This window comes from Strix uralensis, chromosome 12 (genome assembly GCF_047716275.1).
Source record: "Strix uralensis isolate ZFMK-TIS-50842 chromosome 12, bStrUra1, whole genome shotgun sequence".
NCBI classification, from domain to species: domain Eukaryota; kingdom Metazoa; phylum Chordata; class Aves; order Strigiformes; family Strigidae; genus Strix; species Strix uralensis.
Window position 1 is genome coordinate 3104043 of NC_133983.1, and position 21998 is coordinate 3126040.

At 50.7% G+C, this 21998-nt stretch overlaps 2 protein-coding genes across 18 annotated transcripts in view; both read right to left on the reverse strand.

Moving 5' to 3' along the window:
- The window catches only part of CNOT1 (CCR4-NOT transcription complex subunit 1), a 59910-nt gene extending 47504 nt beyond the window's left edge, over positions 1–12406 (reverse strand). For 12 of the 15 annotated variants that reach the window (XM_074881950.1, XM_074881942.1, XM_074881945.1 and 9 more), the window contains exons 1-6: positions 12235–12406; positions 5916–6192; positions 1621–1728; positions 850–948; positions 250–318; positions 96–150 (exon numbers count right to left, since the gene is read on the reverse strand). In XM_074881950.1, coding sequence (XP_074738051.1) covers positions 96–150; positions 250–318; positions 850–948; positions 1621–1728; positions 5916–6017 — 433 coding nt within the window. In that variant the 5' untranslated portion in view covers positions 6018–6192; positions 12235–12406. The other 3 variants (XM_074881938.1, XM_074881937.1, XM_074881935.1) reach the window with 3 other exon arrangements.
- A 1073-nt stretch (positions 12407–13479) lies between these two features.
- SLC38A7 (solute carrier family 38 member 7) lies at positions 13480–21301 on the reverse strand. Of its 3 annotated transcripts, none has more exons than XM_074882109.1 (11): positions 21225–21301; positions 19634–20051; positions 19232–19430; positions 18999–19143; positions 18182–18280; positions 17385–17442; positions 16746–16860; positions 16376–16523; positions 16092–16291; positions 15774–15828; positions 13480–15682 (listed from the first exon to the last, which is right to left on the reverse strand). In XM_074882109.1, exons 2-11 carry the CDS (start codon positions 19898–19900, stop codon positions 15580–15582), a joined length of 1389 nt encoding a protein of 462 aa, XP_074738210.1. In that variant the 5' UTR covers positions 19901–20051; positions 21225–21301; the 3' UTR covers positions 13480–15579. The 3 variants fall into 3 exon arrangements, with proteins under 3 accessions (XP_074738210.1, XP_074738211.1, XP_074738212.1); XM_074882110.1 differs by lacking the exon at positions 21225–21301 and adding an exon at positions 20173–21175; XM_074882111.1 differs by lacking the exons at positions 15774–15828; positions 16092–16291; positions 16376–16523; positions 21225–21301 and having other exon boundaries at positions 19634–21175.
- Positions 21302–21998: the final 697 nt, after the last annotated feature.

Genomic DNA, 21998 nt, shown 5'->3' on the forward strand with positions numbered 1-21998 from the left:
ATTACTCGGGTCACACAGGCACACATCTACCCATCTAGAAAGCCCACTGCTTAAAAAAGGTGTCCCTGCTGCAGTACTTTGGAAGCTTCACTTACCAAAACCTCGTAGATCTGAGCTGAAAGAGTTCAGTAAAGCGAGACCAAAAATCACCTACAAACAAGAACAAACATCACAGTAAGGGGACGTCATCCCTTCTAACAAGCTTAGTCAAAAACCATGAAAATATTTCTGAAATAAGTGTTCACCTACCTCTTGAACTTTACTTAATTTGATGACTTTACTCAATTGGGCAAATAAATGGGGTGAAGGCTTTAGACTCTGAAACAGGTAAGAAGAGTTAAATGGAAGCTGTTATGGGATCAGTCTCATTTGAAATGTGGCAGGCTACCTAGAGTCCCTTTGCAGGTCTGGAATATTAGTAACTATTCTGCTGCAGGTTAACACAAAGCTTATATGGCTAAACAAACACCTTTGAAACTATTTTTGAATACATCTAAACTAATAATTTCTTCTACATATCCCACTTTCACTATTAAACCACTATCACAGCTTTCATATTGAAAGAAACAGGAGCACTGATGACTGACTTTGGTTCTGGTTGCCACAAGCAAGCCATAAAGTACTAACATTAGATTAAGCTTTATAATTGGTTTGCAGTCATTCTGAGTGATTAACTCGCCCAGTTTAACAAAACGACCCCCACCCAACTTCTGGGCAAGCTCAATTTTTGAAGCCTTTAGTACAACTGACCTTAGCCATAAAAAAACCCCAGAAAAAAACAGCTGGTTTCCTACAGAGCAATTCACTGCAGTTTCTGACACAGGGATCCCCTTCAAGAAGCATACAAACCTTCTGATAGTGCAACGGATTGTCAATGGCGTAGGACAGCGTCGAGATAAAGTTTGGTTTTGTAATCAGCGACGCACACTCCTGGATCAGAAATTGAGTCTGGAAAGAACAAGATAACTTGAACACTCGTTGTTTTTTAACAGGACAATAAAACAAAACTTCCACCACGTGCACTAAAACTAAACAAAGATAAGGTGCTTAAGTCTTGTAAGAGCCCAAATTCTCATTAACTAGTTTGTTTTCTGCAGGTTTAGTTTGGTTTTTCTCTTAAGACTGAGAAAGTGATAAAACATTCTCCATCGTATGTGCAACGTGACATTTTCAGCAAGCATCCTCACGCATCACAATAGACAAACTAAGAACATTTGATTCCTGTTTATGAGCTAAGAAGTATGTGGCAAAATTGCTTAAGGATGAAAACACTCCTGAGAACAGACATAACCAGCACCAGAAGTGCCAGTTGGTGGATTTGGACAGTTCTAAAAGGCAAAGAAAAGCTTTCAAAATAGAGCACTGCATGCAGTAGAAAGAGCAATTGTACCGAAGCTATCTGTTTTTCCAGGTCAAGCGATTCTAAGAGTCAGATATCAACAATGTGTTGTCTTCTGACTTGAGACCTGGCAAAAGGTGCTTGCAATTGAAAGGTCATACACCAGAAGTTCGCTTGAAGCTACTACCTCTAACTTGCCTTTGTGCTTAAAACTGATCAAATCCTATTGCAGATTTTTAACAACCAAAACTAATAAACAGATGCCTTGGCGTAAACAGTACCTGATGAAAATCTTTGCCACTGCTTTTACCATCGCCACTGAAATCCACGTGCGAGAATAGACAGCGTAGTAAATGCCTGTCTGCCTCGGGACCGTGCCTATTCACAATCTGGAAAAAAAAATCCAACAAACTTGGTAGCAAATAGTCATTACAGAGCAACATCTGGGTCTAGTACCATGGATACAGCAGTACTTCTAATGGTTAAGTCAACTACAGTTTTAGCAAAACTGCTAAGAATGTTCCTTTTTAATCAGTAACCTAGAAATCAAATCATTAACCCTATTTGCAAATGAGAAGTATAAAGAAGAGATAAACCAGACACGAGTCATTGACACAGAAGTCATGCACTTCATGGGTAGTATTCTTAAAAAGCTAAGTAAAAAGGGGTTTTCAAGTCACCTAGAGAATGATTTCAAGATTCTCTGCCACCAAAGCAGTCTACAGTGCCATGGCCTCGCTTTTGCCCACAGCTACAGTGCCTAACTCTGCAAGAGTACAGCCTTGGGACAAACAGCACCTCTGCACTATGCCCACGCAGCAGGAATTTATCCCGGAGACAAGCCATCATACAGCATCTTCACTTATCTTGCAGGCAGCTTCTGTGTTGTCTCCAGGTCATGACTGACTTGACTGACATTACTCCAGGGTCTTTTAGGACACAAGGGAATACTATACAGGAAGTGTTTCCTGCCATCTAAAGAAAAAAGTTCATCTCAAACTTGCTCATTAACAAGCTTTAAAATTAAATACCACGTGCTGAACACCTGCAGCTGAGACCTTTCATCAAGTCTTTCCCCTGTCATTAGAGCCCATTTGACTGAATTCTGTATCTCAGTCATAAATACATGATCTGCATTTGTTAATTTGCAACACCTATCACTCATTACCAAATCTTAACAACAATATTACATTTTTGTTAGCAATCCCTATCATCTGCCTTAAGTTTAACTCTTGGCTTACAGACCAGTTCATCAGCTTGTGGTCTGAAGTACCATCAGGTTGTTTCAGTGCTTATTCATTTCTTTAAACCTCATTTAACCGGACAGCATTACTTGTTTTTAATAAAATGCATACTGGCAGAAATTTGAAGTCACTTAATCACCAGTAGCTTGCCTCTTTTGCCCAAATAGTAGCAGCTAACATCAAATCCAACCTTCAGCTATTGGCAAAGTTTTTGCCATTGTTTCCCTCTTTCTAGCTGCAGGACAGACAAACATGTGCCAGTACAAACCAGCAGCTCTGCCTGTGCTTCAACTGCCTCTGCCAAGCCCACTGCTTCACCCCATCATAAATATCCTTGTTTGCTGGTAGTTTCTTTGTGCGAAAAGACGAACAGCATTGCTTTAGGCTGTGTCTGCTCTGGCTCTGCTGATTCTGATTGTTCTCATCTCAATTCTTCTACCGTTATCTGACACTATGCTTCCCTTTTCCTTACAGCCTGCTTATTCCAGTGGCTGCCAAGTTTTGTTCTGCTGGAAAGAAACATCCAACGCAGACATAGCTCTGCTTGTTGACCAGAGGCTAGAATATATGTGCTCACGGTATGTCAGTCCAGAGTAAACAGCCCACTCCAGTTATGCTGACAGCACTGTCTTCGAAGGCAGCCACCCCCCACAATTAGGTAGGAAGATGCTCAGATTGGTGCAAAAGGCAGCAAAACTGAATTGACAGCAAATTCTACTAGTTAGCTCAGGCTTCAGAAAGCAGGCAATCCCAATTAAATACATAGATTTAGATTGTGGTAACAAGAGTGGCATGAAGCTGGATCAATCTCCTAGTGAACTATTTGGTCCTACGATCAAGATGAACTCAACAAAGCAGATAGACGCAGAAGAAAACTGTACATACTAATACCATCAACACAACTTCTCTGCATCAGGATCAGATTACTTCCTTGCCTAGAAGCAGCTTCAAAAGGTTAATAATTTGAAAATTTAACATATGGAGAGGGAGGGAAGAGTGAACACCAGAAGTGCATCGTAGCATCTTTCAACTCTAACTACATTCACATAAAAGCTTCTCCAGGAAACAGGGAATGAGAATTGCTAGTTTGCCTGTAGAAAGAGCTGAAAGCAGCATTCTTGCACATCTACAAGACAGTGCACCCAATCATAAACTAATCTGTACAGACTGACTTTTTTTTTAGTTTTTTTACCATGAGGGTGACCAAGCACTGGCACAGGCTGCCCAGAGAAGTTGCGGAGTCCCCATCCACGGAGGTACTCAAAAGCTGTCTGGACATATTCCTGGGCAACCAGCTCTAGGTGACCCTGTTTGAGCAGAAGGTTGGATGAGATGACCTCCAGAGGTCCCTTCCAACCTCAACCAGTCTGTGATTCAGGATAAAGTTGGAGCCACCCATATTTGGATTTATCATACAGAGACAAGTTGGATTTTGTTTAGGCAAACACAGGGTTAGATCAAAAATCACTTTGCTTTTCTAGATCCAGAAAGTTTTACTTTCCTAGATGGATCTGTCTGCAGAGTCCTTCCCTCCTCTCCAACCAGGCTCTTGTTACCACTGATTTAGAAAAAGAAGACCACAAAACTTCATTTCAGAGGAAGCCACTCTTTAGAATGTCTCTCTGACAAATGCATGAAAGTTGAGGGTTTGTTAACATATATTCTATTTTTTTAAAGCAGTCTTAAAGCACGTTAAACGACTACTGAAAGCATGTTTAAGGAGAAATTAGCTGCTCAGTCTTTGCCACAGCTATACTTGTGAGCGATGTATTTAAATGCAAGTGTCATTTTGGTCAGTTGTGACAAGAACAACTCCAAGTATGGTTTTTCACATACTCTGTATGCTTAGATATAAGCCTTGTAAAATTGAGTGAATTATGCCAAAAATTTACATCAAGTAGTGTACTGAGAGACAAAGAGAGTTAAAGTATGCACATATAATCTCTTCAACTATCTAGGGAAAAATTGTACTAGCAACCACAAAAGTAAATACCCGGAAGTTTAAAAAAAGACAAGGGATCACGGAGATTTTAGGAGTTTAGTCTTGAAATCCTAGATCTGTCTTATAACCACATACACAAAACAGCCATTTTCACAGACCAGTTTCCAGCTCTCACCACAGTAAATCTAGGAGGCCTGCTGTGAGGGATAAGGAACAATCTGTCCCCATTCTGGAGATCTATATTCTGAATGGCAGATCAACCATATCTTCTCCCAGATCAAATAAATGTTTATTATCCTTTACATAAGTGTTCATTACAGATCTGCAAGTCATGCCTCAGTCACATCTTCCTGCAAAAAATTGTCTGTCAAAACCAACAGTGATCGAAAGGACAGCATGATCTCAGATGAACCCCCTGCAAGTACTGAACCCGCAGAAACATGGAAACTTTACCAAAGTTAAGAGATATATTCCATTTCCACGGCTTACGAGATCATTTTAAGCAGTGAATACTGCTGAAATCACCCCCTCTCACCTCAAGTAATGAATGTACTTTTAAAGAAGTCACCTGTTACCAGCAACTCACTCCGCTTAAGCCCTCTGGCCTTCTAATCTGATTCAAATCACTGCAGGACTGCACTAGTGTAAGGAAAAAAAAAAAATTAACTGGCCCAGCTGTCTGCTGGGAACTGAACTAAACCAGTTTCTAAAACTGGCTCAGTAACATTCACTTCCTCCTAAGCACTCCTCTGTGGATAATGTTTTTCAGTCCATCCTGCTAGTCAGAGCTATTTTTAAAGGGTCAGTTAAACCAGAATTCTTGCCCAGATCTTAGATATTTGTTTCAATTCTGCAGTTACTCTGCCTGCCTTCTGAAAACCCCAGGGCCAAGGAAGTCAGCTCAGTTTCACCACCAAGCCACACTTCATCGAATGAGATGAGGAACAAAAAATTTCCGTCCAATGTAAGTGAAACCATTCAGATGTAGGTAAGCACACATTTATGCTTTCAGTGCAACAACTCTGAACAGTAAATGCGTATGTTCTCCCTCTCCCAGTGTTCTACAGAACGTCCAAACACTGAAAGATTTAACCTGAAGGAGTTGGGAAAGCTTCGCATGCCACCCTCCAAGAGCAGCAGTTAATCCTAATATTCGACTACAAAGTTAATACTGGTCTCAGCTCTGAGTTGACACATTCCATGACCTGATAGATGAAACCAACAGGAATATCAGAGACACGAGCTGCAATTCTCATCACTGCAGAAAACAGTACACAGTACTGCACATGAGAGCACCGCAGGGTACAATTCCAACGAGACGAGAAACTCCACTTGACACTCCGAATGTTTCTTTCCAAAATTTCTTTTGTAGTATCATTAGTTTACTTACATGCTGTATTTCCTGCTGGCTGGCTCGGTAGTTTTTCTTGGTTAAATTGTCCACCAGGTAGCTGATTTGAGACAAGGCCAGCGAGAGCGAGTCAAGATTCATTGCTGGTTGGGGCGGAAGCAGGCGGCCGAGCCCGGCGCAAAATCACCATTATTCCCCTTTAGTCACCTCAGAGACAGGTTAATTTTTTTTCCCCCAATTAGCCTGTATCTGGTTCTGTGTTACTTTCTTCAGCTCTTCTTTCTCAGTTGTCTTCCTCTGTTCTGAAACATGGCACCTGAAAGACAGTATTACATTAGATTTAAGTTCTGCAGTAACTTTACTGCTACGTTTTAGACACTGTTGTTAACTTGTTATGGAACACTACCAATTAATTTAAGTAAGTTTTCTGGATTTTTTTTTTCTTTTAATTTTAAAAAAATATTTAAGCTTACATTTGTATAGTGTAACAGTTAGTGGGTTTTCTGTGTTTTCTACTTTCACCAGAACACTACAGGGTGGAAAGTTAAATGGAGGAATTCAGCATTATGCCCCAGAGCTTCTTTTATTTTTTTGCTTACAAGCCCACTTGGTAAAACAAGAAAAATAAAGTTGAACAAAAAAATTGATAATACAGACATGTTTGATAGCTTAACTTACATAACTATGTCCACAAGAAAAAAAAGTACCATGAAGTTTTCACAATACAAGCTTAGCTGTTGTCACACTACCCGATCACATTTATTCATTTCTGCATTTTGCCAGTCTGAAAGAACCAGCAAACAGCTCAGTCAGAAGAACGACTACCCTTTCAGCACTGCGAGGAAGAAGGAGATGCATAATGAATTAGATACCACACAGCAACAGAGGTCAGAATCATTCAAAGCATCAATCACAGGTTTATACCAAAAAGAGTGCTTTTTAACCATCTCTGCAATATTTTGCCTCACTACCATCCAAGTAGTATTGCACTCATCCGTGCACACCAAAACAAGCAATTGTGAATGAGCAACACACACAAAGAACTGCAATAAACTAACCTTAACATTTGGCTTATACTGAAACAGCTTTCCAGTGAGCTACAACAGCAGAGCTTGCCAGCTTAATAAATTTCTATGACAACACAAAACTTGGCACTTGACATCTCATCTGTTAAATTACAGATTGCCAATGTGATAAAATTGCATCCCAAAGCAAGTCCTGCATAACCAACAGGCTGAGGAGTCTCAAAGGAAGCCGTAAGTTGCTCCGAGAAGCAGCACTGTAATTTGTCAAAGGTGGAATCAAGCTGGAGAGTCACTGTTTTGAAGTTCTACTTGATCAAAACACAAAGGTCACTAGGCTTTGTGCCAAGACTATGAAGATCCCTTTTTCAGAATTAAAAACTACTGCTTTACTGTGTTGGCTATATGGCCAAAACCACCAGTACACGACTCCTGCCTCATCATTGAGATGAATCGCACAGGTGATGTGTTAACTTGGCACGTGTGTAACACTTCGGGCAAATCTGTTCAGAAAGCAGCCCCTGCAGCAGCACGGCTCGACGTGTTGGCCACCCTTCTGCAAGAACTGAACAGGAACAGCACAGAGGCAAGCTGAAAAGACTGGGTACCACTAGAACTCATCTCCCCCTCTCCCTTTATATCAGGGTTTTCACTCACACTTGGAACTACTAACATCTGCCTACACTTTAAAACATCAAGAGCAACAAATCTTATCACAGGTGATGAAGACCATTCTGCTCGTTGGAAAAAGTTTATTAGATTAAATAAAAACGTGGGTAAACTATTTGTAGGGAAAGTCAAATATCAACCAACTTCCAGACTTCCATTATGCCACAGAAAACCCTGCGTACTACTAGAAGCTATGCAAGATCCTACTTCAAGAAAACTTACATCTCTCGAAAAAGAAATTTTCAAGCAATAATATTGAAACCATTCTTCAAATGACAAGGCAGTTGTACTATGAAAGAATTTCAGAGCATGTTTAAAACTGCAGCAAAAAACTACAGAAAACTTCCAATTTTTCTTTTCTGTACATCTGACAGCCTATAATTCATTACCTTTATTTACAGATTTAAAAGCCCACTGCCTGTGAAACAGCTTTGTAGGAAGGGGGATAGGCACAAAAGTTCTCAAGATTTCTCAGTGGCACAGTACCTAATTGTTTGGGTTTTTTTAAATAACTCAATTTCAGTTTTGGAATAATCCAGAAAGCGTCACTGGGCATGGCAAGTACATGCTTCCCAAGATATTCTTACTGGCAAGGTTTCACATACTGGACCAACATAAAGCTTCTGAAAAATGTTTGTTAAGAATCAAGCAGACAGACCACCATGCCACAGTACTTACACCCACAAAAGCCACCACAAGCAGCTAGCAAGGGGAATTCAGTCCCTATCAGAGCACCAGATTTCAGCAACCAGCCTGAAGAACTCAAGGGCTGCTTGAACTCAGGAACTCAGGACTCAAAACCAGGACCCAAACCAAAACTCCAACTCAAACTCATTTTTAAGGCAGTATCAGAAGTTTCAAAGTTAGCCTTTCAGGCCGCTATGAAGAAAAACCACATTTCTCTGGGTAATAATAATAATAATAATGTCTCAGCCCAATACAAACAGCACAGCAATCACACCTACTCCACACAAAAATCAAGCTTTTAGGTACTGGACTCGAGTTGGGCTCAGTCATAAATCTGATCCTTCCTGCTGCCACACAACACCCTGCAGAGCACTGACACCGACCATCCCACCCCACTATTAGCATCACTGCTTCCTCCCAAGAAAAGCAGAGACCACTATCTCAACATGCTTTAATTGACAGAAGCACAACAAGCTTTACCACTTCCTAACTGCAAAATCTGACAGTACCACCAGAGAACCCAAGTTGGGGTCAAAATGGGATTTTCCCTTTCAAGGAGGCAGAACAAGAGCCTCTGCAGCTCAAGGGCAGAAGATAATAGCTGAAAGAAGCAGCTTCCTATTTATGTTCTAAATATATGGTTTGCACAGTGTGTGTCCTGACACACAGAAAAAAACCTGACAGCTCTCACGAGTGCCAGACTAAGAGCATTTCAGAGGTTCAAATAGTGCAACCTAACTAACAGTATATAAAATCAGAGTAATTAAGGGAGCCCTGCACAGAAAGCAGAAGTGCACAGGTACCTCTGGTCATTCAGTGCAAGGCTAAAATTCAATTACTACAGCACTGATTAAGAAAGCTATGAATGCTATGCAAAGCAGACTTTATTTTTAGATGCTTATATTAGTGGGAATGAAACTCCCTACATCAGCCTCAACAATTCAAGCAGCTTTCAGTCCATGGGGCAAACCTGCCATCTTAACAGGTTCAGAAAAGTCAGGCCTCAGCCAGAGAGAGTTTATCAAAAAATTTAGATTTGCTGACAAAATTAGCTACTTTCAATTACAAAGCCTGTGAGACAGTAATGGATTAAAGCTATCAGACACAGGACACAGGAGCTCTTACAATATTACCATTTTATATTGTGCAACACAGCTGATTTTTTAAGAGGTAGACAGTATTTACCAACATCTACAGGATTACATAGCCTGAACACTTTCTAAGGAAATGAACATGCCATCAGCAAAACATCTGGCATCTATTTCAGTAGATTCTTTTCAATGGCAGAGTTCTGTTGGGTTATTAAAACATAAATATGAAACAATTTCAGGCAAGAATCCAAAAAGCACAAAATAGAGAGGGCTGATATGTAACCAGCAGTCAGGTTTGACAAAACCACTCTCTACCAACCTGAAGCACATCACTTAACCTTGCTGCTGAAGATGACAAACCTGATGTCTTCCACAAATTTGGAAACAGTCTTACAAAGAAAGTAATTTCAAAATTACTTTAAGCTGAACTTTGGATTTTTTTCAGTATTTTGCAGAGGTAAGTTAACTACTCCCACTGGGTTTCAAGAGCTGTAAAGACTTTGGGCCACATATACTGCATATGGAAGATAAAACAGAGCATGGTCTCTTACCGACTTCTTAAGCTCATGCACAAGCTGAACATAAGAGAAGAGCAGCACACCTCTCAGAAGACCCACACAAGAAGCACTCCAAGGGGGAAAAGGAGGTTTTGAATCATACCACAGTTAAGTTAGAGTTCAGGATGTCTATAATTTTGAAATCTAGAGAGAGAAAAACCTTACAGTGTAAGTCACGTGAACAGTAAAATAATCCGATTAATTTGACTGGTTCAAATTTAGGTGTTTACACATAGAAAAGCCACCTGAACACTCCACATACTGGAAAACTGCACACAATTCCAGTCAACTGGAAGCCACGATGCTGATTAGACACAGTAACTTTAGTTTACAGAGAGCAGCTGAACTAAGCACCTATGTTTGTTCCCATACAGTAAGGCCAGTTAAGTGTCAGGTTTGGAACCTACCTCAGATATATCAGGCATGCATCAATCATGACATGGCCACTTCAGGCATTTTCACATCTCAACTAGGATAGTTTACAAAAAAAACCCCAGCTCTCACTTCCCACTTTCCCTTCAAACACTGCAGGATAAAGTTTCTGTTGGAGGGAAATGAAGGAAATTTAGGGACCTGTTCTCAAAGACTTCATGCTGTTTTCCGACGCAAAAAACAGTTAAATGCTGTTTCAAAAGGCAAAGGAGAACTGCGGTATTCATAATAGTAGGGATGGTTATAGAACAAAAGAGAAATCTGGCGAAAATAGTGATGTCCTCAGTCATGATTCTTAGTAATAAGAATTCCCGACACTATTTAGTAATGACCCATCACGGGGTCACAAAACATCACTGTCCACTTTTCCTAAGTTACGTTTGCACGCTCTCTTCCACTTATTCAATTGAACAGCCATTTCAGCATCAGTTAAAAATGAACTAAATTCTAGGAGCGCTATGCTAGAAGGATAAACAGGATCAGGCACTCCTCTAAAGAGGAGAGACAGGTAGATAGCAAGCTTGCTCTAAGTTCGGTTTGGGGACACCAGGCCAATAGGACCACCAGCAAACTTAAAAAGTGTAAGAGCAGAAAAAACAAGACAAGTCTAGAAAGGCCAAACAAGTCTATCGCCAGCTAAGTTTGTTTCCTGTTTTTAAGACCAGTCACCTCGCCCAGACTCATCCTGCCTATAATTTTAGTCAATGCCAATGTAGTTACCTTAGAAACAGGAAACACTTAAGTTGTGTGCACTAAGAATGACTTGTCAGGTGTCATACCTGTTCTGCTACCCACTTTAAAAAAATGTTCCAGGGAGACCAGATGACAAGCTTCCTTCTAACAAGTGGGATTCAGAAACAGACAGTCTAAGCTCCTGACATATCAACAGAAAATCATCTCACTTCTGTTGTAAATACAGTCCAAACTGTTCGCGGTTTGTTGAAATTAAACTATGATTGCTCATGACTGAAGAGAGCACAGTACTACTCTGAGTTAGAGAACTATTTCAAAGGAACTATTTCTAACAATACAGCATCTGTCAAAACAGCCAACTGTTGCTATTTCTAGTTTTGAAATAAGCAAGTCCATTTTACTGGGCAGCGTGTTCTTAAGTGGAGTACAGCATTGAGAAGCATTTCTTCCATGTGGTCTGCAGGAAGGTTATGTCACCGCCTTGTTTACTATAGCTCATTGTTTACAGGTTTCTTGTTTTCTTTGGGTAAGTCACAACAATGTCGCTCTTCCAAAGAGGCCACCGAGCCAAGCTCAGGGGTAGGCCCAGCACCGGCCACTTTCCGAGTCTCTCAGAGCTCCACCTGTCACGATCAACGCTACAAAAGCGGACGGGGAAGAGAAACGAAAACAGCTCAAAACCTGAAGACTTCCATGCCACCTCAAAACGACCACCGTTCAGCCTGCCGCCGCCGGAGCCTTCCTCCCCGCCCCGACAGCCGCAGGCGGCAATCCACAGACCTGAAAACACTCACAGCTCCCGCCCCGAGCCGTGACCGGCCCGCACCGAGGTAAAGCCCTTCAAAGTTTGCTCGGCTGCTCCTCCTGTCGATCGGACGCCGACTGAAAAAACAGGCGGCGGCGAAGAGGTGAGGGCCGGGCCGGGGAGCGGCGCAGGCCTGGCCGGGCTGCGGGGGCTCCGCAGGCGGCCCCACACGCACCCCGGAAACGGCGGGCCCGGCGGGCTCCCTCTACCGGCCCCGCCACCTCCTGCCCCCCACTCCCCGCGCCCCGGCGCGGCCTGCACCACCGCCCGCCACCCCCGCGGCCAGACCGCGGCCGCGACCCCCGCCGCCCCAGAGACTCCGGTGCTCCTACAGCTCCCCTCCCCCCGCAGCCCACCGGCGGGGCGCTCGGGGCTCTGCCCGGCACGGCGGGTGACGCTCACCTCAAGGGGCGTAGGGGGGGGGCGGAGCGGGACGCCGGGCTGGGGCCGCTCGCGCTTTTATCCTCTCGCCTCCGCCGTTTCGCTACAAAATGGCGGACGGGGTCGCGCGCTCACGTCGCGGCCTTTCCCCTCCCCCGTCCCCTCGCGGCACGCCAGCGGGGGGGGGCAGCGGGGGCGCGGGTGGGCGGGGCGCCCGCCGAGCCTCCCGTCCCCCTGGCGGGGCGCTCGCCCAATCGGAGCGCAGGACCGCGCGCGACCTGCCCAATCAGCGCAGCACGACCTCTGGGGGACGTTCTGCCGTCCTCCCCCCGCCCTTGCCCGGGAGCCAGCGCCGCGCGCTCATTGGTCGAGAGCTCCCGGAGTCCTTCCCACCGCTTTGGCCAATCAGCGCTTGGCAGAGCTCTCGCTCTACGCATGCGCACCAGCGGCCGACCAATGAGCGCGGGGCGCTGCGCTGAGGCGGGGCGGGAAGGGGAAGTGGCGGAGAGCGCCAAAGGGCCCGCGGAGTCATGGCGGGGCGGGGGGTGCCCCTCCCCGAGTGGTGCGGTCCGCCCCGCCGGGCTGCTCCCCCCTTCCCGGCAGTGGTACGGGCCTAGGCGCTGAAGCGAGTTCCCCCGCGCTGCCTTGGTGCAGTCCGGAGCGCTGCCTGTGGCACCCCCCCCCTTCCCAGTGCGGTGGTACGGCCCGGGCGCTGCATCGCCGCAACATGGCGGCGCGTTCTCTGGAGCGCTGCAGGGCAGGGGGGTGCGGTGTGTGGGGCGGCCTCACACACCGCACCCTCGTGCTCTGCAGCGCCCCAGCCTCCCCCCAGGCGTCATTTCGCCCCGAAATCCCCCCTTCATTTACACGCTCCTGGCTTGCCGGCCTGGCCCTGAAGAGGGACCCCCTCAGCCCCCCAGAGCGGGGGTCGCCACCCGGGCCCCAAAACCCCAGAGCGGCCCCTTCCCACCCGCCTCACCCACCCTGCTCCCACCTTCCAACCTCAGGGCGCCAACGCTGGGATCGGGACCCCAGGACCTCCCCTGACCTGGGTGCGACCGGGCTATGAGGGCCTGAGGAAGGCGATGAGGAAGACCTCTGGCAGGGGACTCGCCGCCGGCCACCCTGAGGTTAGCGCCAAAACCCACCCCCGTCCACCTCAAAGAGCGCTGGGCTGGTGTTTCAGGACACGGCTTTGTCCCCATGTCCCACCTGGGAGCATCTCCCACCCTCAGCCCCACAGAAACCATCTTGTGCTGGCCCAGCGCACGTACCATGTTACTTTTATTGAATCGAGGTCCCACCGCTTTCTGCATGTAGAAAATACATTTAAAAAGGCCGGTGTTTGTAAACAGTCAGGGGAGCAGTAAGGCAAACAGAGAAACGGCCACAGCACCTCTGTACCCTGCCTGCCCTCAGCCACGTGGACCCGCTGGGGGGGGGGGGATCGAAAGAGCCCAGCAGCTCCCCGGGTGACAACCAAAGATGTGGGACCCTGTGTTTGCCCCCACTTTGGCCGTGGGACCTCCTCGTGCCCAGCTCACCTTCGGGAAAGCCAGAGCCACAAAACCCACCGGGTACCAAACCCCTCTCCATCTATGGGCACTGAAAGGCATCTCGGTGTTGGCATCTGCTGAGCCTTCAGCGTCTCTGCTGGGCTCCACGGGAGGTGGCTCTGTGCTCCCCGCATCCAGTAGCGGTCTGCAGGGTCGGGTGGTGGTGGGGTGAGCAGCCTCTTCTTTATGCCAAGGGGTCCCCCAAACCCCAGCGCCTGCTCTCAGGCAGGAGCCAGGCAAAGGGGCTCAGGAGGCAGCCGTTGCCATACGAATGGAGGGTTTGCTGGAGCCTGGTTTTGTCAAAAGTTGAGGGCAGGGAGGTTGGAGGTACTTTGGGGAGGAGGCAGGAGGGACTCGTGCCTTCACAGGGTCCCTCAAACATTCATGCTGTGCTTCTCCTCCTCCTTCTTCACCCAGGTCTCCCCATCTCATCCTGAGGAGCATCGGGGAGGTCCCTATTTCCCCAGAGCAGGTGTTGGTAGGGAAAGACCAAATGTTTCCACGTGGGGAGGTGCCCACATGCTGTCCTCCCACCCACTGGTCGCAGAGGGAGAGAGCCATGGTGAGACGTACAGAAGCAAACTGTGGTTCACCTTCCCAGCATGACAGCCTGGGCTGCTTCTAGAAGATGCAGAAGGAGCAAAGCCAGGCGGTGCACAAAGCTGGGTTGGACCCTCATCACCAAAGCAGCAATAGATACACATGAATTCCTCCCTCCCCCAGGGTTTTAGAAGCCAAACAAGGAACAAGGGAACTCAAAGACTGAACAAGAAGAGTTTGCTGATGAGGTTTAACTCCCTCAATCGAATCTGCAGCTGGGGGGAACTGTTCAACCCAGAGAAAGCAAAAGTGAAACTATCCTCCAGATAGGCAATGGAGGGACAGCCCAGAGCAACATCAGCCACAGAGAGTGTAAACAACCAAGGGAACAATATAAAACGGATTAATAATGACTGCTTTATCCCCAAAGCATCCCTTAAAACCTACACCTGGCCCAGTGCCATTCCCTGGACACCTCCTGGAGGAACAGGATTGGAAACTGGGGGAAGAGCTTTGCTCTAGCATAGTGTCTCCAGTAGGTCGATGCAGTCACAGCACCTTTTCTAGTAAATGAGCAACTCCTGTCAGGGGAAACGTTGCACTGGTGTGTCCCTACATCGGGGTTGTCCTGATCCTCAAAAAAAAAAAAAAAAATCAGGCTGAAGGTGACGGTCCCACTTTGTAACAGAAAGTCCAACCAGGCAGAGGGAGATGTAAGGGCGAGAGATCGGTGAGATGAGCCACAGGAAAGCAGAGTTCAAACCAAAACAAACACTGACACAGAAGAGGACTATGGGGATGTCGCCCTGCCTGATAAACATGATTACTAGTTCCCTTTATGCAAGACACACTGTCTTCCTTCAACATTGGGAGAAGGAGTTTAACTGTGGAGAGGAGCTCCACCAGCACAGGGGTACACAGGTGAGAGCAGCATGCCTTCGCAAACCCCAGCCGCGACCCCTTAGTGATGTCTAAGGTAGTGATGTCTACCCCAGAAGGGCAGAAAGGGCTTCACCTGGACTACAGGTCCCCTTGTAGAGATGCTCTGGCTTCACCAGGGAGTCAGGGCTGAGAGGAGAAGCCTGACTGCCTGGTACGTTAAGACAATGAGATACAAACCACCACGGGGCTCTTCAGCCAAGCCCCAGATTACAACGCTCCTCTTGGATCTTCCCAACACACCAATGTGTTTTCTCCCCGCTTCCCTTTGGTCCTAGGGGAAATCTGTATCCCCTCAGCAGCAGCAGCGCAGTCCAGCCTGGAGGAGGAGTCAGGCTGTGAGATCCACAAAGATGGCGTTGGCAGTGGTCTGTCCAAAGATGAAGGCTCCAAGGGTGACCATGAACACCCCGTAGCTGACCTGGGCCCACCAGCTGCAGATGCGGGAGGACAGGGCGTGTTTAGAGGGACCTTCACTCCAATAGCCACAGGGGAAGGGGTGAGAGAGGAAGATGTTTCAGTTACCTGATTGCTCTGGTTTCTTGGATCTCAGAGAGCTTGGCTTGAATCAGGCAGAGCCCTGAAAGGCAGGGGAGGCAAGTTAGACCCAGATGAGGACTGTCCCCTGGGGACTGAGCAGACACCCCACAAGCCAGGGAGCCACACTCCCTGTTACGGAGCAGAGAGTCCAGTCAAATAGTTGGGCTGCTGACTGACCTCACACCACACTTCTGTCCTTTTCTAAAGACCTCCTGGTCCCTGCATCTCCATCCTTCTCCCTCCCTCTTCAAGACACAAGGCCAAGATAGCTCCGCTGGCCCCTGAGCACCCCAGGATGCCCACCTGGGAAGACGAAGATGAAGCAGGCGGCCAAGCCTCCAATGACAGAGATGACTTTGCCGATGTCAGGGATGAAGAGAGCCAGGAGGAGGGTCAGGAGGAACCAGCTGACGGTCTGAAGCAGGCGCCTCCTCCGCTCCCGAACCACGTCCTCCTCCACCGTCACCCCGGTGTAGCGAAGCCAGAGACCCTCCAAGACAGCCCTGTGGGCACAGACGCAGGGCAGGGGGGTCTCCCTGCGCTGCCCCTCCTGCCCACACCATCCCCCGCCTCCTCCCAGCGCTCACCGGCCACAGAAGTGCAGGATGGGGTAGGACGTCAGCACGCAGAGGATGATGAAGGCCCGGGCGAGGGCAACGGGGATGTCGTTGGAGGGGTAGGACAGCAAGATGTCCTGCTCCACACCAGCCCCAAAGGTCAGGAAGCCGCAGACGCCTGCCAGAAGGGGAGCAGTCAGCAGGGGACGGGGACAAGCCTCCTGCACGTGTGTTTGAGGGACCTGACTTGATTATGGCACAGGGCACATGGCAGCAGGGGTTAGACGGACTCCCCTCCCTTCCCGCTCTGTCCCTCTGCTGACCGGAGGGTCCCTGCCCTCCTGAAGCTCACAGCCCCTCCAAGGACCGTGCCACACTTACACAGTGTCCCCTTGCTCACCAGTGCCCGTGTAGACGAAGAGAGCGATCACCATGGCCGCCGTCACCACTGCCCCCCAGGTCTTCACCTCTGGCTGCTTCATGCTGTTAAAGACGGGCACGCTGCTCACATGGCACTGCCAGGGACACAGAGAGAGAGCAGGGACATGTGATGGGCTGAGCCGGAGTCACGGGGACCCATGTGGGATGTCACACATGATATCACAGAATCATCTCGGTTGGAAAAGACCTTGAAGCTCCTCCAGTCCAACCGTGAACCTCACACTGACCCTTCTCAACTCCACCAGATCCCTCAGCACTGGGTCAACCCGACTCTTCAACCCCTCCAGGGATGGGGACTGCCCCCCTGCCCTGGGCAGCCCAAGGTTTGTCATGATATTGTGATCCTCCAGGTTTGTTGCTGGAGAAGAAAAGCAGGGGGGGACAGGCTGCCCTGGACTTCCAAGCTGGGGCAAAATTGATCCATCTCCATCCAGGGCTGGTGAGATGTTAAACTGGCTTCCACCCCCTCGCAAAGCCACACGGTGAGCACACGGGGAGGGTTCTGACTGAACACCCAGAGGAGCATCCCTGGACCATGCTGGTTCCCCACCCAGGCGGCCGCAGGGCGGGAAGGGGAGCGCCGGGCTCGTGGCCTTACCTGGAACCCAAAGCAGATGGTGGGCATGGCATTGAAGACGGCTGTCCAGGTGGAGGGGCTGGCGGGAGAGAAACACCCACCTGTCACATCAGGGCCCCCCATGCCCCCCACCCATTGTCCCAGGGGAGGATGAGCTGGGGGTGCTCGGTGATGGGCTTTCTCCTCTGCTGTTACCGCGTTCCCCCACGCAGGACAATACCTTTGCACAGAGCAAGGTTTTCCTGGCACCTGGCACTCCCTGAAGACCAGGGCCTTTCACCGAGACAGAACCAACCAAAATTGAGGACTTACAAAAATAAAAGTATCAGTAAAAAAATAAGAATCTACTGGGCAGTGCCCAAAACCAGTCTAAACTTTGCTCTGGCCTAAAATTCCTGCAACTGGGTCCATAAATGTCCCCAAATTGTGAGGGAAGGGATTAGCCACAGGGGCTGTGCTGGCCAAAATCATCCTGAAATAGACATGGTCCTGGTTGCTGGGGGAGCACAAACACTGCACGGGGAACCCTAGGCCTGGCTGTGTCACAGCTCAGAGTCAATCACCTCTCCCCAAAACCTGCGATGGAGCTGTGGGGACCTCCAAGAGGTATTTTTCAACCCCTTTACCACCTGCTCCTCTGAAACGTGCAGAGATGCAGCCACTTGGGAGCTTCTGGCAGCAACAGGCAGTGTCCCTGGCCCCAGGGATGGGACTCGTGAAGGATTTGTCCCCAGCCTTTGCAGCCCTCGCTCCTGCACCCCTGCCTGGCTCTGCAGTGCTGTGATGGCCACTGTCAGCATCGTGTCTGCTGCACTCACCTGGTGGGGATCTCCACAGGCACCAGCTCCTTGTCAGGCCAGATGTACTTGATGATAATGACTGCAGTGACGTACCAGGTGCCAATCACGCTTAGGGAGCTGCAAGAGGGGACAGGAGACCGTCAGCGTGCTGCCTTCCTGCTCCGTGAAGGGTTTCCTCCCAGCCTCTCCAGCCCCATCTTCCTTCCTGCACAGCCCAGGCCACCCCACTCCTCCCCATCAGGACCACCCCTGTTCTCCCTTCCCACGGGAATATGCCAGGCACTGTCACCCGCTGTCCTCAGAGCAAATGCCAACACAATTCCACTGTGCTCTGTGAGTGGCAGGCCTGCCAGCAAGGGGATGGGCTGGGATTTGGGCAGGAGAAAGAGGTGAGTGTTCAAGAAGTGACACTCCTCGGTAGCCCTGGTCCAGCTCCAGCAGCCAGGTTACACCAGGACACTTGGTGGAGCAGGGCTGGCCTGCAGACTACCTGGCCCCGGGACCCTTCCTGGCTCTCTGCCGGGTGGCCAACTCCAAGGACAGGGGACAACGCAGTTGAAAGCAGCTCTCCCTGCTTCTTCCAGCCAGCAGAAGGGAGGGACACAAGCCCCAGACTATGACACTGTGGCTGCACAGCAGCTCCTCTGCTTTCCCAGATGGAGAAACTGAGACATGGGAAGGCAGAGGAGGAGATGTCCAACCCCTCAGGGGCGAGCAGGCAGAGACGGCGCTAGAACCACGGCTAGTTTCCACTCCCCATCCCCTGGGACCATCCTTAGGTGGGTGCTGGCTGGCCCACCCCAGCTCCCAGCCCCAGAGGGCTCTCCCCACCCACCTGGCGTATTTTTGGAAGCCGATCTCCTTGGGGATGGATAGGGGCAGGATGAGGAGGAAGGCGGTGATGCTGATGGTGAACTTGCGGTCTGTGTACCAGCGGCTGCTCCCAGCTCCCTCAGGCTCCGTCACCAGAGCAGCAATGACTGTGGGGACAACCGGGGCCGTCAGGTTGTCCCCTTCCAGCCGAAGGGACAGCAACTGGTTAATTTTTCCCCCGTGGGACACACTTACTCTTGTCCTCCTGGTCTCCGATGATGATGAGGAAAGCGATGCAGGTGCCAAAGGTGTAGATGGCGATGGCCACCTCGCACAGCACGCCAGGCACCTTCCCGCAGACGGCCCACACAACCTCCTGGTAGGTCCGCTCGTTGCTGGCCTGCGAGCAGTACGCCAGGATGACCAAGCCTCCAATGATGAAGATCAACATGCACTGGGGTGGGGAAGAGACAGGGAGGGAACACTGAGGCAACAGGGTGACGAGGTCCCCAAAGCCACCCTGGGCAGCCTTCCCCGAAGTCACTGAGCATCTCTGGCGCGCTGCACCCAATAGGGCATCTTCCCAGGAGCTCTACATGTCCCCCCATGTCCCCTCCCAGGGTGGGGCAGGGGACTGTCCCTTCCCCACCCTCTCACCATCTGCAGCGCGATGCCCGCAGCCACGCCGCCGGCCATGCTGAAGGCGGCGGGGAAGTTGAGCAGCCCAGCCCCGAGGGCAGCGTTGACCACGATGAAGACAGCTCCCAAAGCCGACGTGGCCCCCAGCCCGTTTCCTTGGCTCTCTCCACTTTTCGGCACCGTCTCCACGCTGGGGCTCTGCAGGAGCCTAGCCCGTTCCCCGGCGTCGGCACTCCACTCCCAGTCCTTGTAGTCGCTGTTGATGCTCCCGGTGCCCTGAGCCATTGTCTCTCCTAAGGTGGCACACGCCACCGTCCACGTCCCACTAGCGCTCCTGCACCCGCCTCAGCTGGCTGCCTCGAGGAGGGACCTCTGCCAGCGCTGGCTCCATCAGGCTGGGACTGCAGCAGGACGGGGGTCAGGCACGTCACTGCTCCTAGAAGAAGGACATGTGTTAATTAACGTACGTTAACAAGGGACAACCTGGGCATCAGATGGGCGTAGAGAGGAAATGAGTTCCCCGGGTTTCAGCACACAGCACACAGGTGTCCTCACACCAGCAGAGATACGGAAGAATTCGCCTCTCATCCCCTGAATCCAGGGCAAGGTCACCGCTGCCGTTGGACGGGGGGCTGAGCCCCGGTCGCGGGGCTGGGGAGCTGCAGCCTCACAGCAGGACTTGCCTGTCTGCAGGCACAAGACCCAAGCGTCACAGCTCGCTTCCTGATTTCCAACCCCAATTCCTGCAAGCTCTGCAAGAACCGCTGCGCACGTGCTCCCGGGTAAAGGTCAGGACTGGGCTCAACGGGAACGACCCACACGGGCAGCAGAAACACCGTGTCCCCGGGAAAAGCAGGACCGGCCCCTTCCAGTGCACCTCCAGGGTGAGCACCAACACAGGATGTCTCAGGAGCTTTTGGACCTGAAGACCTGGTGTTTCCAGCACTGCAGCCCTTGCAGGTTGGACAGCCCAGATTTCATGCCAGTGCCTCCGAGCTGAAGGAGATCAACCCTGGCAACCTGGCAGGGCTTCGCAGGGACCTGCACAGCCAAGGGAAATATTTTTTCAAGGGAAATATCTTTTTTCCCTAGATGACATCTCCAGAGACTCTTCCTGCCCAGCACACCCTTGGCTTCTAGGCTGTTTAAACCCCGTGCTTGTGCTATGAATCCTCCTCAGAGATTTCTGGGGAAGGGGAAAAATCCCGCAGGGCTGCAGAGGGGAAGAGGAAAGGCAGCCCCTCTCACCCGGGGGTGGGGGACAGGGGACAGGTCCCACGTCCCCAGGCCGGTGGGTCGGCTTTGGCCGAAGCCCCCGCCCGGCCGAGGGAGGGGGTCGATGCTTCTCTCCCACGGCCGGAGGAGGATGCCGCAGGCTTCCCCGCTGTCCCTTCACCCCAGGCAAAGCCACCACGCCGGTGACAACCAGAGGCCCCGAGAGCAGCCGCTTCTCCCAGGGTGACTCGACAGACCCGCGGCCCCACGCCCGCCCCGCTCCCGGGGCAGCAAGGCCCGGAGCTGGTGACGGTCACCCCGCGTTGGCCGGGGGACGCCGTTGCCCCCCCCCCCCCTCCGCCCCGTGTCCCCGCCGTGTCCCGGCCCCACTCACCGGGCGACGGGAGCCCCGTTCCGCTCCGGCCCCGGCCCCGGGCCCGGCTCGGCGGCGGCGCGGCGGCGGCACCGCCCTGCCCGCTGCACGCCGGGGGTTGTAGTCCGCCCCCGGCCCGCCCCGCCGCCCCTGCCCGCGTCTCGGCCGGGAAGCGATGCCCAGTCCCGGGGAAGCGATGCCCAGCCCCGGGAAAGCGGCTCCCCCCGCGGGAGGACCGGCCCCGCGCACCCCCACCCCGCCGCGCCGCAGCCCGAGCCGGAGGGACCGGCGGGCAAGGACAGCGAGAGAAGGCAAGGCTGTGCTCCAGCTCTACTTTTATTGTAACAGAGAAGGGGCAGCAGAAAGGCCTAACGCGAGGTAAAAAGGCTGCCCGCAACCAGGAGAGGCGGGAGGAGGCGGCTCCAGAGCCACGCAGAACCGGGGAGCACAGCACGGGAAGCCGCAGCGCCGTGGGGCAGCACCGCCGGCGGCAGGAGCAGCGCGGAAAGCGGTTGATTGCACAAATCGGAGCAAGCAGCGGCTGTGGGCAGCGGGCCATGTAAACAATCGGTGTAGTTCAAGTGCAAACCGTCTCGTCGGGGAGCAGCGGGACGTTCCAGCCCGCCTCAGCCAGCACAAGCGGCTCCTTCTCTGCCGGCAAGCACGGCCACGGGCCTGTCCTGGCTCCCAGGAAGACACGGCTGCTTCGGGAAGAAACAAGGACTGCTCTGCGAAATGCCCTGGGATGGCTGCGAAGGGGAAAGCTCCCCCAGACTCGGGGGTGACCCCTCAGGT